Source organism: Bolinopsis microptera, chromosome 6 (genome assembly GCF_026151205.1).
Source record: "Bolinopsis microptera isolate Bmic1 chromosome 6, MBARI_Bmic_1.0, whole genome shotgun sequence".
In the NCBI taxonomy this organism is placed as follows: domain Eukaryota; kingdom Metazoa; phylum Ctenophora; class Tentaculata; order Lobata; family Bolinopsidae; genus Bolinopsis; species Bolinopsis microptera.
Genome location: NC_087077.1, coordinates 6,405,672 through 6,425,104, shown reverse-complemented (window position 1 = coordinate 6,425,104; position 19,433 = coordinate 6,405,672). Strand labels below are relative to the sequence as shown.

The 19,433-nt window shown below is 38.2% G+C and overlaps 4 protein-coding genes across 8 annotated transcripts in view; 2 read left to right on the top strand and 2 right to left on the bottom strand.

The window, feature by feature from the left end:
- Positions 1 to 19,433, top strand: part of LOC134816726 (arginine and glutamate-rich protein 1-A-like) — a 1,122,901-nt gene that overhangs the window by 909,378 nt on the left and 194,090 nt on the right. The gene's annotated exons all lie outside the window — the stretch shown is intronic.
- Positions 1 to 19,433, bottom strand: part of LOC134816722 (neuronal-specific septin-3-like) — an 89,136-nt gene that overhangs the window by 33,229 nt on the left and 36,474 nt on the right. For 4 of the 5 annotated variants that reach the window (XM_063825699.1, XM_063825700.1, XM_063825701.1 and 1 more), the window contains exon 1: positions 15,729 to 15,738. The exons of the other annotated variant lie outside the window; for it this stretch is intronic. The gene's annotated coding sequence lies outside the window, so the exon portion shown is untranslated. Of the gene's footprint in view, positions 1 to 15,728; positions 15,739 to 19,433 lie in introns of those variants that run through there. 5 annotated transcript variants of the gene reach the window in all.
- Positions 13,085 to 15,542, bottom strand: LOC134816558 (heat shock 70 kDa protein-like). The gene has a single exon (XM_063825453.1). The coding sequence runs from the start codon at positions 15,526 to 15,528 to the stop codon at positions 13,609 to 13,611; it is 1,920 nt and encodes a 639-aa protein (XP_063681523.1). The 5' UTR covers positions 15,529 to 15,542; the 3' UTR covers positions 13,085 to 13,608.
- On the top strand, positions 16,796 to 19,332 carry LOC134816494 (E3 UFM1-protein ligase 1 homolog). Its single transcript, XM_063825355.1, has one exon. The coding sequence runs from the start codon at positions 16,799 to 16,801 to the stop codon at positions 19,004 to 19,006; it is 2,208 nt and encodes a 735-aa protein (XP_063681425.1). The 5' UTR covers positions 16,796 to 16,798; the 3' UTR covers positions 19,007 to 19,332.

Here is a 19,433-nt window from a genome sequence, read left to right as displayed (position 1 = left end):
TAGAAAATTGTAAAGACTTGATACACTTAATTACAAGGTTAAGGGTATGCACTTAACAGTAGAAACGTTGAAAAAATAGTAAATTAATTAATATCAAAAGCACGTTTAAAAAGAAACGTTTTCAGATACACTTTAAAAGATTCCAGTGACATGCAATTCTTAATTTCAAGAGGCAGCTCATTCCATAATTTAGGGCCAACTTTCTGAAACGATCTTTCTCCGTACTGTGAATATACTCTTGGTTCAGTCAAATAGATAAGATGATTATAATTGTCATATTTAAACATATCACTTAAACAATCTGGTCCCATACCATTAAGACATTTATAGACAAGAAGCAATAACTTATATTGAATTCTGTAACTAATAGGCAGCCAATGAAGGTCTTTCAGAGTGTCTCCTAGATGATCATATTTATATAGTCCTACTATAGCTTTAGCAGCTGCATTCTGAACGAGTTGGAGTTGGTGGATGAGGTTGTCACTAATTCCATAATAAAGAGCATTGCAGTAGTCCAATTTGCAGACAATGATGCTGTTAATTATAAGCTTGAGCTGAGCTTTACTAAAGAGATATTTTCTCCTTATAACATTCCTAAGGAGTCTGAAACAATGCTTTTTGAGGGACATGATTTGAGGCTCAAAAGTAAGATGATGGTCAATTTGAACACCAAGGTTCTTTGTTGTGCTGACAAATCTGATACAGGTATCATTTGATAGCTTAACTCCCCCTATACTGACCTGGTTTAGAACTTGAGGTGAGGCGATGATAAGTATTTGTGTTTTTCCAGGATTAAGTTGAAGGCAATATTCAACCATCCAGCGCTGTATGGTCCTAGCACAATTCACAATTTGGATGCCCAGAACATTTACCTGATCACAAGGTTTGAAAGTTCTATATACCTGGTGGTCATCTGCATATCCTTGCACATTGAATCCAGATTTCTCGATGGTCCTATACAGAGATCTGATGTATATGTTGAATAGCACCGGTCCTAACACAGAACCTTGAGGTACACCAAATTCTAGAATGATCGTATCACTAGTAGAAGAGCCTATTCTGGTTCTTTGAGTGCGGCCTACCAGGAAACTCTTGAACCATTTAAGAGCAGTACCTCCGATATGGATCTCTTCAGAAAGAATTTTGAGTAATTTTCTGTGTTCCACTGTGTCAAAGGCTGCAGATAAATCGAGCATCATGAGAACAGTGGAGGATTTGCTATCACATGCCAGCAGTAGGTCATTTGTTACTTTTAACAAGATGGTCTCAGTAGAATGGAACTTCTTATAGGCAGATTGCTGTGGAACATTGAGATCATTTTTAGCCAGATGTTCATTTAACCTTTTCAGCACAACTCTCTCGATGAGTTTACCCAGAAAAGAGAGGTTAGATATAGGTCGATAGCTCTTGAAGTCATTTGGATCAAGTTTGTGGTCCTTGATGGTAGGAATAATGTCAGCAGTCTTCAAACCGTCGAATGTGCCCATAGCTAGAGACTGGTTGACCAGTTTGCACAAGACAGGAATGAAACTTGTGATATTGTCTTTGAGGACAGTTGTTGGAAGAAAATCAGATGGTGCACACTTGATTCCACTTTCTTTGATTATTTCAGACAGTTCATCCTCTGTGCATGGTTCAAATTCATATAACCGACCTTCACAGTTGGAATTGTTCTGTTGATTCATAATGTGTTTATCAACATCAAAATCTTCTATGCTGGGGAAATCTTTCCTAATGTTCTTGATCTTTTCATTGAAATAGTGATTAAAATCACTGCAAAGTTTTGAAACATCTTCTGATTCTGGGAGAGGAGTATTCTGATGTCTGTCAAGCTCACGATTGACAATGCTATATATAGCTTTAACATCATGTTGATTTTTGTCAAGTAAACCTTTATAATACTGTTGTTTTTTAAGATTAGCCATGTTTGTTGTTTCATCTCGGATCTCTTCAAAGAGTATCCTGTTCTCCTCACTTTTATGCTTAGTTCTCTTGGCTTTCCTTCTAAGTTTCCTTTGATCTTTGTACGCAGAATCAAACCAGGGAGCATGGGGAACAAAGCTTATAGTTTTTTGGACCAAAGGTGCATGTTCATCGAGGACACTACCAATACATTGGAAAAATTGTTCACAAGATTCAACAAAGCAGTCTGCCAATTCATAGTCAGAGGAACACATCAGTAAATCAATCGCCAACTGATCACAATCCACGGTTTTAAGCTGTCTAGTGTTGATTGTTTTAGGAGCTTTGAGGTTAGTTTGAAACTTCTTGGTGGCAAATATGATGGGGAAGTGATCACTCAGGGTACAGTTTTTCAGGATTTCAATTGTAGACGTTTCAATCAAGTTACTCTGGTCAAAGAGCAGGTCAATAGTTCCTCCACTCATGTGGGTTGGATTTTCAATAAGTTGCTTGAAACCATAAGATGAGGTGGTCTGCAGCAGTTCAGTTGAGTTTACAGTAATTGACTCTGTGTGAATATTGAAATCTCCTCCAATTATTATATAGTCACTTTTCAGACTTGCAGAACCCAATAAGTCATCAAGTTCCTCAAAGAACTTCTTTGAGACAGGGCCAGTTCGATAGATGCATAGGACAAGGATCTTCATGTCAGGAGTGCACTTTATAGATCCAGCGATGAATTCAAAGGTTGTCAGGTTCGGAACTTTCAAATTAACAACAGAGAAATGTAACGCCATGTTGTAAATCAGAGCAGTGCCACCACCTCTGTTGTTTGCTCTGAAATCATGAACAATACTGTAGCCATATGATTTTATAACTGCTGCTGTTGTAGTATTGGCTTGGTCAGATAACCATGTTTCAGTTACAATAGCAACGTCTACATCATGGTCTTGAAGTAAGCACATAATGTCGTCACACTTATTATTAAGACTTCTAGCATTCCAGATCATATATCGAAGTTGATGCAATTTCTTTGGTTTGGAGGAAACTAGTTTTTTGAATAATAAGATAGGGAGGCTTTAAGTTTCTCTTGCTGAATCCGGTAAGAAGGACACTCAGTAGAAAATGCAGCATGTTTACATAAATCATCAGGTGAGCCAGACTTTTTGCAGTTGATACAACAGTATGTGGGCATTAGATCATTTTTCTCCTCTGAATTGTTGTCCTTATTATCACATTGTTGAGTTTCATGTCCAGGGGCGGCGCAGAAACCACAATACACTTCGTTTTTACAAGTCTTAGAATAGTGACCAAAGCCTTGACACTTGTTACATCTCTTTATGTAAAGTTGGTCATACACTTGGCAAGACAGTAAACCGAAGAACAACCTGTTATTATTATCTCGTATAGCAATTCTAATATTATCACTCAACCTTATGATGGCTTGTTTTTAGATTATATGACAGACTGCATGATGAGTATAGGAAGTAAGAATGTTATTTGGCTGGGTGATGTAAATGTAGACCAAAACAACATCAGCAGTATGAACTATAAGAAATTAGACATTACAATGAAAATGTTTGGAATGGTACAGGTAGTTCAGGATATTACCCGCATTGCTAAACTAGGAAACAGAATCACAAAGACCACAATCGATGTTGTCATAACAAACACTTACTCCAAGTTTCTTGACTGCAAAGTCCTTGATGATTGTATAGGAGATCATCAGGTCGTAAAGTTCATTGTCGATTTCAATGTGCATAAGGCCTCAAAATTCAAGAAGTTACTAATAAGAGATCACAGCAAAATGAATGTTACTGCTCTTAAAGAATTTTTGGAAACCTGTGATTATAGACCAATAATAGATTCAACTAGTCTGAATGATGCAGTTGATGGTTTAAACGAACATATTGATCACTACTATGATCACTTCTGTCCAATTAAACAAATTAAGTGCCATAGTGATTACATCCATAAGCCATCTCCAGAATTTTTAGAAAGTAAGAAATTGAAAGGGAAACTTTACCGTAAATTTTTAACACACAACAAGAACAGACGTATACATCCAAATGGTCTTATACACTGTAATAAATGTGACTCATTATGGATGGCATATAAACGGCAGAGAAACTATTCAACCTATTTGTCTAGAATTAATAGGAAGACTAACTTAGCAACAGAACTGAAAGCCAAGTGTGCCATGAATGATCTAAAGGGTGTATGGAAAACGATAAAGACAGCATCAAATCTGCCTGTTAAAGCTAACAATATCAATAACAATCTTGATGCTGAAACCACCAATAAATATTTTGCTGAAATAGGTCCAAAGATCCAAGCAGAAGTGCAGCTGGAAAATGAAAATGAATTTCTATCTTATCTACAAAATGAGCAGATTGACAACGAGACCAGCTTGAATAGCTTTACTGAAATAACTGAGTCCAATATCTTAGACTATGTGGCAAGTATCCCTTGTAGCAAATCCACTAATGATCATATACCATTGAGAGTGTTTAGACAAATTTTACCTGCATTTATTGCTCCATTAACACATCTTGTAAATTTGAGTTTATCCAGTGGCATCATGCCAAACAGCTGCAAGGTTGCAAAAGTCACCCCAATCCATAAGGATGGTGATACTGAGAATCCTAGTAATTATCGACCAATCTCAATTTTACCGATTCTTGGAAAGTGCATCGAATTTTGTGTGAACTCCCAACTGACTCAATATCTTGATGAAAAGGGAATACTTTCAGAGCATCAATATGGTTTCCGTAAAGATCACTCTACAACTTATCTCATGTTAGATCTGTTTGATCGTATATTTACTGCTAAGAACAGTGCCAAGCATCCTGCAATTATCTTCCTGGACATCAGAAAGGCATTTGATACTGTTAACCATGATATTCTCATTCAAAAGCTGAAGCATTATGGAATAAAAGATACTGCATTGAGCTGGTTTAGGAGCTTCCTCACAGATAGATTACAGCAAACTAGAGTTGGGAGTAGGATAAGCAGTTTACATTCATTGAACTCTGGAGTGCCTCAAGGAAGTATATTAGGACCAATTCTATTCAGCATTTTTATCAATGACCTGCCTAATGCATGCCTATTTTCTAAACCTTATCTATTTGCTGATGACGGTGCATTATATTTTGACAATATATCTAGAGGAAACTATGGTAACATCAAACAAGAGTTGAAATTAGTTATCAGATGGCTTCAGGCTAATAAACTATCCCTGAATAATGAAAAAACAAAACTAATGATCCTTGACTCTAAGCCTAACCTTGATGCCATCCTTGTTGAAATTTGTGATGACCTTACTTTGGTAATCTGTGAAACTAAATCCCATAAGTACCTTGGACTTATAGTTGACAGCAGATTGACATTTAATGAACATATTGATAACATTAAGAAAAAGATATCCAAAAGAATTGGTGCTATGTATAGATCAAAAAAACTTCTCCCTCTTAAGTTCAGGAAGATGTTTGCTAATGCACTTATGTTGCCACATTTTGACTACTTAGACACCATCTGGTCAAGAACATATAAAAAACGACTAGGAGAGTTAGATATCATGTACAAAAAGGTTGCTAAAATAGCCCTAGATGTAAACATCAGAGAGAGGTCGGTTAATGTATACAAAAATATGGGATGGCTTCCTCTCCATTTGAGACGACAGGTTCATCTTAGCTCATATATGTACCGTATAATCAATGAAACATGTCCAAAGCATTTTATCGGGAAATTCTCGTATATTTCTGGTGGATCACGTGAGGCAGAAAACTGCAATCTTTATACTCCTAAATCAAGATCTCACAAGGAGTTTAACTATCTAGGAACTAAGGCCTGGAACATATTACCAAAGTCCCTTAGAGAGTGTGACGACGTTAAGAAATTTTCTAAGTTATACAAAGAAACTCTTATGAATATGTTGCTAACTGATGAGAATTACCAAGGGGATAACTCTTACGATAAATTCATGATCCCACCCAACACTAGCCAATGTATCTAGGCAGTTATGACTTATGTTATTTCGGTTAAGTTATCTCAGTACATAAGTGAATCCAATCTATCCCCTGCAATCAAAGTATTTCCATGCCTATTAAGCTATTACAGGAAATTAGGAACATCAGTGGAAAGGTGCACTGTCAATCATTATTGCTCCATACCTCCAGTCCTCCTGTTATGTGCAATTCTCACTGTATGCTCCTCATTTGTATCAATTATATTGATGCTACATTGTTATTGAATATGAAATAATTTTCAACCGTATTAATTTATTAACTTATTGTAAATAGCAAGTTTGACAAAGGGATTACGTTTATTTTACCCGGAGTTCGTTTAAGTTTAGTATTGTAAATAGTTAATTTGACGAAGGGAATACGTCTATTTTACCCTGAGTTATGTTTTAGTTCAATCTTGACACAATTTTAAAATTATAATTTAATTATTTTATATATATGTATTGTCCATAACTAGGGTGGCCTGCTAACAGAACCATGATCTGCCTTGATTCATCCTTCAGCACAGAGAAAAGCTCCTTTTTTTATACATTATGATTACAGAGGATCTGATATTTAGATATATATTGCTGTGCTGTAAAAATTGACTTTATTTATTTATTTATTTATTTATATTTTGGTTTGCACGGAGAGGTTTCACAGACAGAACATCAAACAGTGAAGAGTCTGCTTTGAGGCAGTGAGAAATGTAAGGATTTTGCTCCAGGATGGTGTTCCTTATCTCTTCTTTGTGATCTCTATTAAAATCCTTAGGTAGACCAACAACTGAGATAGTGGGATATCTTTGCTTTGGTTCTTTCAGTTGATTAGCAGCTATACCTGATGATATCAGCTCTGTCTTCAGATTATCTCGTGAAGCTTGGGTTGGTAATATGAGTACTTGATCACCATTACTATCAACATATTGCTTATGAACCTGGATTCCATTATCAACCACTGTTTTTTCTAGATCTTTACATGGAACATTAGCACCTTTTGTAACAACCAGCAAGGATTTTGTTCTTATTTCATCGAGCCACACGTTCCCACCCTGATCAGTAGCTGGTTTCAAGGTACACTGTGCTTTACTGCACTTCCATTGAAGAGATTTGGCTACTCCCTGAACAAGATTGAGTTCCGTGATGCTCTGTACTTGCGTTATGGTTGGGAGATCCCTAACACCCCATTTCACTGACACTGTGCTTGTGGAGAAAGAAATAATGTGAATCACACACTTATATGTAAGAAAGGTGGCTATGTTTCTATGAGACACAACAACATCCGCGATCTAAATGCAGAGCTGCAGCGTGAAGTATGCAGAGATGTAGTGACTGAGCCAGCATTGATACCCCTTGATAATGAAGAAATTGTTGGTACCAATGCTGATAGAGCTGCACCTGATGTATCCTCACGAGGTCTCTGGAGCACATTTGAACGAACATTCTTTGATGTCTGTGTTACCCACCCCAACTCACCCACATATGACAAAAAAGATATGGAACAGATCTATAAAGCTCATGAAATGAGGAAAATGAAAAAGTACAACAACAGAATCATCCAGGTGGAAAAAGGCACCTTTACCCCACTTATATACTCAACAAATGGCGGATGGGGTCCACAAGCCACAAGATACCACAAGAGACTCGCTGAAAAACTATCCCAGAAGAGAGGAGAAGACTATGCGGCTATTATGTGTTACATGCGCACCAGGATTAGATTCTCAATCCTCAGGAGCACCCTGATAGCGGTCAGGGGTGAGAGAGGGAGACGGCAATCGTATACATTGCCAGTCAGTGTAACTTCGTTTAACTTGATACCTGCCACCATGGACTATGAATGTTTCTAGACACTATCCTTTTGATATTGAGATATTGGTATCTCAAATCACGTGTACATCGTTCCTTTTTTATGACACAGTAATTTATTGACACTCACAGCTATAATTTTAATCATTGAATCAGTATTTTTATCTGTGCTCTGCGTAATGCATCACATGAATCAGTTTTTTATAATCTATTAACTTATTACACATTTGTGCTCTGCTTTAGCATCACTTGACTATTTTTTTAAAAATTGTTTGTTCATGCCATGACCTTATAGTCAGCCAATTGTATTTTACTTTTTTTTTTAAATTGGCCATTGCTATATTATGTGTATATTGTTTGAATATTCTTCACATTTTAACCCTACATATACGTTTATTCTAGCACATAACATTTCTAAATTATTCTAACATATCTGTAAATAATTGGACTTGTGTTTTACTTAAATTATTTCAGGATTACAGCTATTGTGTACTCGATAAAGTATTTATCACTTTTGTATCCTTGTATCATTAACATGTTTCAAGATCAACCCCCTCCACACATAAATTGACGGGTGATACTCATAAAATATCTGTTCCATATATACGTCGACGAGTCCAACTCGGCGCACGTCCTGGTAGGTTAATCTGGTGGATTCGTGTAGTGTTTTTTTTTATTAAAACTTTTAATACTTTCAACAATACTATATAACAAATAATTTGAGAATATGAGTATGGCGTAGAAATGTCGATACGTTATTCAACTATTTATTTCCATTAGAATCTGTCTTCACTGAGTCTATTCAGAAACAATCAGAAATTTGAATAAAAGAACTATCCTGGTAGGTTGTAAACCTACAACACATAAACAATGCTGGTTCACTCAAAACAATATACACATAATATAGCAATGACCCTATATAAAAATAATTATAATTATAAAAATTCTGTAAAAATGGTACAAATTTAAAAACTGAGGTAAAATAAAACCCTTTGTAATAATATATGTAAAATCCACTAAATCACATCACAACAAAAAGCAGTTTAGACCACCATCCAACAAGCACTCCATGACCTTTTAGGGTTTAAGAGTGTTGATCAGGTTAAGGTCCAAATCACTTATTGCCGTGGGTGGAAGGGTTCTGGTACCTCTGTACCCCCTGATAGAGATTATACAGGTTCTGAGTAGATCAAAACGCAGTCTGCGTCTGACAAATGACATCACATCACAATACCGTTGGCCTTTCTTTAGGCTGATCTTTTCAGCGAGATGTTTTAGGAACTGTGAAGCCTCGGTTGCCATTCCTCCTGTAGTACTGAACACCAGTGGCGTGAAGGAAGCCTTTTCAACATTTAGGACTCTGTCATTGTACTCACGTTTTTTGTTTTTCTCGTGAGATTGGTACATCTGTGAGATGCTCTTGTCACTGTTGGACTGGGCTTGAGGGTGAAGTACCCTTACATCTGTGAATGCCCTGTCCAGCGGCGACCAAAACGATCTCGCACTGATGTCCAGTCTTGCACCATCCTGTCTATTTGTTCCATTAGATAGTTCAAGTGTGTGAGGAACGGAGAGAAGCTGGGGTTCTGTTTCAACGTCTTTGCAAACAGTGGTTAGGAGTTCAGCTATTGTGTCTCTTAGTGAATTGTGTCTAAGTGAAACGTAGCCTCCGATTTTGCAGGTTAGAGTATGGTTGATATGATTTTGTTTTCCACATACACATAGGGGACTTCTGTTAGCTGTAGACAGTGTAAGGTTATAACTTATATCTGAGTGAGAGGGCATCAAAGAATTCCTGTTTGTTAAGGACGTACCCACATGCTTTTAGAGGGAGTGTAGATAACCAAATGGATGCTCCTTTTTCACTAAGGAGTTCTAATTGCCTTTGTGTTGATGGGGATACCTCATTCATAATAGTTTCACGTTGGTGTTTGTAAAGCTCTTCCTTACGCTTCTTTACTTCATTTATGATGTCATGCTGCAGTTCTTCGTTTAGTTGGAAAGTAGTAAGCTGTTGAAAAACTGCTTCTGTGAGCTGTTTTGTAGCATTTACTGAGTTAGTGTACTCCATCTCTGCTGTTGATGTACAGTCTGGAACGCTCAGCCCGCCCATTCTTGCGGGAAGTGAAGCTATTTTTCTGATTTGATCAGGCACAAAACTTTTGCCCATAATGGCTGGTATAAAGTCTTCCTTGACACAATATTCCAAGAGTTTCAGATGGTCGGAAATCCCTGGGGTTGTACGGCAAACAAAGTTCCATCTTTTGGAGGTTCCATAGATGAAAGCGGAGTAGGCTAGCTGGGGTTCGTTTGCAGCTATTTCGACGAGTCCAAGAATGTCTGCTTCCCAACTTTCGGTCTCCTTATGTATGAACTCTTTTAGCCCTTCATCTGATCCGATATAAGACCCAAGATAACGGCGGCCTTTGGTAGTGATCTGAATGTCTGGAAAGAGTTCCTTAGCTTTGGTTGCATGCTCTGGTTTCACTATCAACCATGTCTTGCTGGGTTTAGGGTAATACCCATACATGGGACCATGATCTTTAAGGTCCTCCCACCATTTCGTGAGTTGATCAAGTTTACCCCCTGCTGCAGAGTCGTCAGCATACCAAACTTGTTTGGGATAAGTGTTGGGTTCCCTGTCTGATTCTAGTTCTGTTTCAGGTTCAGTCTGTTTAACCTGGACTTCTCTGAGCAGAGGCATTAGGCTCAGTGCATACCATCCGAGTGCACAGGTATCTCCCTGTGTTGTTCCTTCCTGAGATTGTAAGAGGTCATCACTGTTGGCAATGAATAGGTGACCTTCTTGTCTGTATGTATTTAGGATGTAAGTGAACAGCTCTGGACAGGTGTATCGAAGATTCCTAAGGGCTGTGTTGCGATTTAATGCATTGAAGGCGTTTTCAGCATCAACAAGCAGGATCGCTTCTGTGGATTCTTCTTCAAAGATCTTTCTGACTGCATGAATGGCCGCTTCCACTCCTCCTTGTAAGCCACCACACAGTTGCATGGGTGCTGTGTTCATGATAATGTCCTGTTTCAATGTGGTCATCACTGCTTTTCCGACTATTCTTCTAAGGACTTCACCAATCCCAATGGGTCTTACCCCTGGGTCTTTATCAAGGGGGATGAGGCGACCTGCTATGTATGTTTTCAGGTGGTCGGGCTGTATCTTTTGGCAACACAGCTTTCTGGCCAAAACTGCAACTGCTTCTTTTAGAAGTTCAGGCTTTTTCTTAAACTGCTTAGAGCAGAGAATATGCTGCCATGTCTCTGCATCAGTTCCTGAGGGCCCACCAGATCCGCTGAGGTCTCTTGCAACCTTTTCAATTCTGCTGGAATCAATGGAATCAAATATGACGTTGTCTATTTCTTCAATGGGTCCCTTCATTAGACTAGATTCGAGTGATGGGCTGCTTTCAGGGTGTTTCTTTATGAGTTCCTGTATGACAGTAGGGCTTGTGTCCAGGAGTTTACTTCTCTGGCTCCCATTCCATCTTAAGGCTGCAGAGACTTTTCCTAGTAACATGAGTCGTGTAAAGACTTTGTTGTGATGTCCTGGGCTGTACTTAGATTTGAGTAGGCGATCTTGTATTGATTTACATTCCCTAGCGAGCTTCTCTATTTCGCCATCTTTCCATAGTTGGAGTCTTCTTTCCAGGTGTGCTACATGGTCTTTGGCTTTAGAGGATTTGGAGGGTTTCTGGAGCAGGAGGGGAAAAATTATAAGCGTCATAGAAATTGCAACACTCTCAAGGTTAGAGCCACTGTTAAAGAGATTGATGGTATTTGCAACTTCCTCAATAAAACTCTCTCCTATCTTACCTTTCGGTACCTTAAACATGTTCTTCTTCCAAAGGACTACCCTCTTGTAGATAGAGTCTACAGCTGGCCTTATCTGTAAACCTTTTAGGACTCCCCATTTTGCATTGTTGATCGATGCAATGACTGCATCCGGAGGAGGTAATGTGGATGTAGTAAGGCGTTGTTTTTCACAGTTACCACATACAAACGCAATGTCAAACTTTTCATCTTGGAGATGTTTGTATTCTTTGGTGTTGATTTCCTCACAAATGGGATGGTGCCAAACATTACACTGTTCACAAAGGAGCCCATCTTGTTCAGCAAGAACACCTAGGTGGCATGTTGGACAGATATCTTCTTGGGTGCTGTGGTCTGATATTAGGATCTGTTGTCTGTTAGATTTCAGTCTTTCCGATGTTATGAACTCGTATATGGCTGTGTTAGGAGCTTGGATTTCTTGTGCTCTTTTGTGAATGTGGATAGGGAGAGCATGCTTTTCACTAAGGGAGGTGGGATTTTGAGATTTACGGCTTCTAGGAGGGGGTATAGGAGCAGTAAGTGTGGATTCTAACTGGGGAACTGTTTTAGATCTGGTGTTCATTTCCAACCCAAAAACGGGGACCACTACTGTTTTCCGAGTCGATTACCAGCAGGAGCTGTAGCTTACCGCCGACAGTCCCCACTGGATACGGGTCTCCTTAACAGTAGTGGATCCGAACTTGGGATCTGATGGAGTAATCTCGACACCAGAGGGTTTTACAGAATATATCCTGGCTATTTTTAGAACATATCCTAAAAGATTCAGGGTGATGATGTGTTGTCCTTCTCCTTTCAAAACTCCCCACAGAGGTCTGAAAGCAAGCTCATTCAAAATACTTTTTAGAACAGTATTTGTTCACAAAGCTTTTATATGATGCTCCAATATGGATGTGTTGACATTCAATGAAACTAATAAAATCGTATTACGTATTACGTCACACAATGATGGTTCGGTCGTGCATTTTTGCAAATGCAAAAGGACTCTGGTTAGATTTTTATTATTTTTAAGTTTCAAAAGTTCAGTCACTTAAATAAGGTTGATGAATTTATTTGTGTATATTGATCGAACTATTTAACTTGAATATGCTTTAATTTAAACCAGGACACTTCAACGAAAAGCATTTTCATTGATTGTCGACAGGACACATATTTTACCCACAATAAGGGGTCATAATTATTTCAATGTATGGTGTAGCTGTAGTTGTAGCGCGATGCGTTACTGTGCCGCGCCGCGCACTCGATGAGGCTTCTCACAGCGATATCGGCGCTAGAGTGCGCGGCTCCCCATGTATCGTCAGGACGACCGTGGGAGTCACAACGTGATACAACGCTAGATCAGCGAGATGCGCTGCTGTGCCGCGCCGACATGCGATGAATTGACATCGTCAATCAATAGCTGTAGCTGTATAGATTTATTATTATCATTATAATTCTGGAGGGTTGGGATTAGATTTTTGTTTAAAATTGTATGCATTAGTATTGGAAATCTTTATTATCAATTATACAAAGGAAAGCAATTGATATGAAAATAATTTTTGCATACCAGTCATACTGCAAATTAAATGAATATGTCTACACACACAAGGTTAAAAACATTTTGATCGATTAATTAAATTGCTGTTCAATATCTATTTTTAGTAAACATTAACTGGGGTAGTAAAACCCAGTTCCCAATCATTTTATTTTTATTCTTAATTGTGCAATAGCAAATAAATCATTTTTGCCAAAGCCCAGAAAAATAAACTATTATTATTTAATGAACTCACTTTGACATGGTAATAAATTTTATGTTAAGAATTCCTGAACTGTATTCTTTTTTTTTAACTGTATTTTTATAAACTGAAACGGATCCACAACGTATGTTGAAGGTAGTGTATCAATCTGCAAAGAATGTTCTACTATTTCATGAATTTAACCATGAGCTTTCTCTTTTTTAGTGAGAATAAAAAGCTCTCTCAGGTTCATTGCCATGTCTTCTGCTCCACATTTCTTTTGAAATTCACGTTCGATCAGTTGATAGAATTTTATGACTATGTTCTGTTTGCCATATTACATTAATCAACCTCATCCATTTTTTTGGTTTCTGGAACTTTCAATGTCTCTGAACCACCTCTTGAAGTCATGTTCTGATAAACTCTAGTAATAATTGGTGCACATTTTCTTTCCATGTCTTTAAGTTTGTTTGTAAACTGTTGCTCACTTGCATCAGAATTTACATTTATCCAACGCTGAGTCTCTTCACAAGTTTGTTTTAGAATATCAAGATCTTGTGGTGGTATCATTAAGTGAGGATTAGAGTTATCTAAGTTCATTTGAATTCCATGCACATAGTTTTCTAGTTGTGACTTTGCCTCAATTCGGGCTTTTGCTGATCTGTCATCATCTGCAAATAAAATGGCATCCTGGCACATTTTATCTATTTGTGCTTTTGTCAACCTTCCTTTGTCATTCTTTATTTGGATTGTGTGTCCACGATCAGTGCTTTTGTCATAGGCAGAAACTTCCATAATCCCATTAGCATTAACATCAAAAGTAACCTCTACCTGAGGGATTCCCCGTGGTGCTGGTAGAATGCCATGTAGGTGAAACTGTCCCAAAAGATGGTTATCTTTTGTCATCGCACGCTCTCCTTCGTACACTTGAATACAGACACTAGGTTGTCTATCCTGATAAGTTGTAAATATCTTTGTTTCATTGATTGGAATAGCAGAGTTCCTTTTGATGAGTGTTGTCATAACCCCACCAGCAGTTTCTATTCCAAGAGATAGGGGTGTTACATCAATGAGAAGCATCTCTTGGATTTCTTGACTTTTGTTCCCAGATAATATTGCACCTTGAACTGCTGCTCCATATGCAACTGCTTCGTCGGGATTAATACTTTTATTCAGCTCTCTGTTTTCAAACATTTGTGCCAGAAGTTGTTGTACTTTGGGGATTCTAGTTGAGCCACCAACTAAAACAATATCATGGATATTTTCACTTTTGTATCCTGCATCATCAAGAGCCTTCTGTACTGGGTCAAGCGTACCTTTGAACAAGTCTATACAGAGGTCCTCAAATTTTGCTCGTGAAATTGTTGTATAAAAGTCCATGCCATTTTGAAGTGAATCAAGCTCTATGGATGCTTGTGTGCTTGATGAAAGAACTCTTTTTGCCTTTTCCGCAGCAGTCCGCAAACGTCTCATAGCTCGCTTGTTATTTCCAATATCTTCACCTGCATTCCGTTGGAATTCCTGAATAAGAAAGTCAACCATTCTGTTATCAAAATCTTCACCCCCCAAGTGAGTGTTGCCAGATGTTGACTTGACCTCAAATATACCATCATCAATAGTCAAGATAGAAACGTCAAATGTGCCACCACCTAGATCAAATATGAGAACATTTCTCTCTTTACTTTTCCCACCTGTCTTCTTATCCAGTCCATAAGCAATCGCTGCTGCTGTGGGCTCATTGATAATTCTCATAACATTTAGCCCAGCTATCACTCCAGCATCTTTTGTGGCTTGACGTTGTGAGTCATTAAAGTAGGCAGGAACAGTGACTACAGCATCCTCACAGGACCCACCTAAATAAGATTCAGCTGTTTCTTTCATCCTTACTAAAACCATGGCTGAAATTTCTTCTGGATGGAATGACCTTTTTTGCCCTTTATATGTTACCTCAATACGTGGTTTGTCGCCATCTGAGGTAACTTTGAAAGGCCAATGTGCCATGTCCTCCTGAATTGCTGCATCATCAAATTTCCTCCCAATTAATCTCTTGGCATCAAACACAGTGTTCTGTGGGTCGACAGCACTTTGCTGCTTTGCTGTTTCTCCAACAAGGCGGTCTTCAGAAGAGAAAGAAACATAACTTGGAGTAGTTCGATATCCCATGTCATTTGCTATGATCTCTACCTTCCCATTTTGATACACTCCAACACAACTGTAAGTTGTTCCAAGGTCAATGCCAATTGGTGGTTGTTTGGCTGCCATCAATAACCTAAGAAATATTTTGTTGGAATAATTCCATTATCTGGAATAAACAATCAGATAAAACAATCTAGAAACTAAATTTCAAGTTCCCTATATACTGTAGGGTTGAAATTTACTTTACATAGGCCTACGTAAAGTTATCTTTACTTCATTCAAGGAAAAAATTGGCTTAATCTGATTTAAGTCAAGAAATAATTCAACAAATTATTTAGTTGGCAAAATCTAGATTTCAAAATGACAACAATGCTATGATGCGAAGGTATATATCCAAACCAGGAAACTAAGTGAGAAATTTCGTGTTAACATGTCATGCAAACTACAATATAATGACCAGATTAAAATAAATTATTTCTTACATATCTTGTACTTATCAAAGGCATAATATTTTTACAAAGAGCATCGATCATGATTAACTGTCTGATTTCAAGTGACCTATGTCAATAACTCAAGAATGGTTTGATAACATCATTTCTGCAGTTTTCTGACAAAAGTGCTTAAGTAATATTTTGGAAATTTCGGGTTTTTTGGTCTAACTTTTGTTTTTGGATCAAGAACTATCCCTGAGGACCATTGGATACATTCGCCGACCCCCCGAAACCCCCTTTTTGGAACCCCCTAAAATGCAAAAAATTGTCATTTTTCTGAGAAAAGTGCTTAAGTAACATTTTGGAAAACGGGTGCCGTTTATCTCAAAAATGGTGCTATTTTGGGAACTGAAAATGGTGGCATTGTTTTCTACGTCCAAAACTGGCCTATTGGCGGCAATTTGGTGATTGTGGGTCTTTTAGCCTGGAAATAAACAATTTATTGTACTTAAGCACTTTTCTAAGAAATTCAAACTATAATTTGTGATTTTGAGGCACTTTCCGAGAAGTTAGGATGATGAAACCTTGTCATAAGTCTCAAAAGTCGACAAAGTACCTTAGAAACATAGTGGGTGCAGTTTAAATTGGACAGCAGCTAGCCCAGAGCAATTACAGAATTGAAATCTTTAAAGTCAATTTGCACAAAATGAAACTTGTGTTACTTAAGCAATTTTGTCAGAAAACGGCAGATTTATCATTATCATTGACTGTAGGATGTGACCTCCCGAGTTGGTGAAAAAAATTTCCATTTTTTATGTTATCGGTTGGGTTTGGTCTTAAAATGAAGATCTTCTGATGCTGAGCTTGGATAACGAACTCATTTTCTTTTAATGAAACAAGATTTGAATTGTATGAAGATATTTTCCTACTCTAAATTAGCTCTAAAAAAGTTATCGTTATACAGGATGTCTGCTTGGGCTGAGGTAAGACAACTACAGGAAGAGCTCTACAATGTACAACTTGAGGCAACCAAAAACAAACTGTCTGAACGGAACTGTGTGGCAGTGATACAGCGTCTCATTAATCTAGGTTGGCTGGAAGTGGTTTACTCGTGTGATGGTAAAGAGTACATCACTCCCAAACAGCTGGAGAAAGATATCCTAGATGAGCTGTACGTGTGTGGTGGAAGAGTTGCAATGACTGACTTAGCTCAAACCCTTAATGTGGACTACTCTCACGTGGAGAAGAAAGTAAATGAGTTGTTGTCCCATGACACTAAGCTCTCTATTCACTATGGAGAGCTGATAAGCAAGCAATTCTTCGATAACCTTGCCATTGAAATTAATGAAACTCTGCAAGAAACAGGGCTACTTCCTTTGACCCAGTTGAGTAGGGAGGTCTCCCTGCCGGTGTCAACTCTTGCAAAGGAGCTGGTTCCCAGGGTAGGTGACCTTATCATCGGAACATACGACAAGAAGACCGACACTCTCTTCACAACTGCATTTGTTGATCGACAAGCTGCAAAGCTGCGGGGAGCCTGTAGTGCTGCGACTCGACCAGTACATTTGGGGAAAATAATGGAAGTTCACGGAATAACTGCATCCCTTGGTCATAGTTGTGTAAAAGATATGATAAGCTCAGGACGTCTTAAAGGACAACTACAGGGTCACAGCACTAACCCAGTCTTTATACCATCTCTGTATACCTCCGCTCAAAATCAGTGGGCTGATAGTTTCTACAAACAGAATGGATACATAACGTTTGAGATGATGCAGAACAAGGGTATTGATAATCCTCACTCTGTTATCGCTAGGTTTGTGGACTCTGTTAGTCTTTCATCAGGGTGTGTAAGTGAAGGTGCTATAGTTGGTGTTCAATCCATTGTTGAGGAGGCTGTCGCAACAGACACCTACATTGAGCTTATAGATTGGATGTTTGATTGGTGTAATGAAGCTGACGAAGAGGAGGTGTTGGGTTTAGTGCTTGCCAACTCTACAGCTGACTTGTTTAGAATACTACCCAGCAAAGCAGTGGTCTCCGTGAGCCTTCTTAATAAATTATTATCTTCGTTTGATAGTAAGATTGCTGAACAAGTCAAGTCAGATGCTGTAAATCCAAAAATCTTGGCAACTTTTAAAAAGTTCGATAATGCTGCAGCTTCTGCTGAGATAAAGACCGTAAAGAAAGCAAAAGGTGGTAAGAAAGGGAAGAAAGGACGTGCCAGAGACGATGATGATGAAGAATTTACACCTCCCAAACCAGCACTTGGCCCAACTTATCTCAGTGCTCAACAAATAGAGGATGACATCAAAGATCTGCAGTTTTTCATGGACAATGAGCCAAAGGAGGATACTACTCTTGCCGAGATAAGCGAACTACTGAAGAAAGAACTCAATGATAAATACTGTAAAGCACTCGACGAAGAAGTGAGGAAGAAAACCATGAAATCGAGCAAGTCTCAACAGAAAGCAGACGAGGACACAATCAATATTCTCTACAACACTGTTATACTCTGTGAAAAAGGTCTCAAAGTATTTGAAGATCCTACGATCAGGGCCCAGATCGAGAAGCACATACTAAAGACTCTCTGTCTAGAACTGACTAAAGCCACATTTTCCAAACTTGCTGAAGAAACGGGCTGTCCGTTTCAGGGGGATAACTTAAAACTGGACTCAATTGTTGGTTACTTGCCTAAAAATGCGAAGCAGTTTGCTACATCTATCATTACATCGGTTACTTCAGGAACTGACGTTGAAGAGTTTATACAGAGCTACACAGAGCTGACTGACCCTCAATTTACCCAACTTCTTGTCAGAAAGCTGGACAAGAAGAAGGAGCGAAACATGGTCTTCAGCAAAAAACAGGCACTTCTAGAACAACTGAAAACTGAACAGAACTCGGCTGATCTATTAAACATCTCATGTAATTTAATCTTCATCAAGCAGCACTCTACTTTACTCCATGTACCGGGCCGGTGTATTTCATCCGTCGTTAAACTGATCTCTAAAGACTTTACTGGACCCCAACTGGAGACAATAAACAGAAGTCTGAGTAGTGTTGTGACGGAGCTAAAAGGGGAGGGTGCAATGTCAGGGGAAGACAAACAGGCTTTAAGAGACTTAGTTTCTGAAATCCTCTTCGGAAAACAGGTCAATGAGGTGACTGAACTATAGATAATAGATATATATAAAGTTGCATATTTTGGAGATAAATGTTACATTCTGCATATTGATCATGGTAATGTACCCCAACTTGTAATGACTAGAGATATTGTTTATGTCTGATCAAATCGGTAGTTTTGATGGCAATATAATTTGATTTTCAGTTAAATAGTTTAGTAATTGAAATGTTCAGATTTGGTGGTGTTTACGTAAATATGTTAATTTTCTTGAAACGTCACGTACATCATTAATAATATTGACAAAACAGATTAAGAATTGTTAATTAGAGTTTCTAATTTATTGGGTAAAAAGTTTTTAAAGTATGTTAATTCTTTGAATCACTCATTTATGTTGTTGTAAAGGTTAGACCTGCTTCACAAACGACTATAACTGAAAATTATCCAAGTTTGAAAACGAACTCAAAGACCAAAGTCAGTAT

Excerpts from the sequence above, each read along its gene's own strand:
- LOC134816558 (XM_063825453.1), bottom strand. The coding sequence starts at position 15,528 with ATGGCAGCCAAACAACCACCAATTGGCATTGACCTTGGAACAACTTAC.
- LOC134816494 (XM_063825355.1), top strand. The coding sequence starts at position 16,799 with ATGTCTGCTTGGGCTGAGGTAAGACAACTACAGGAAGAGCTCTACAAT.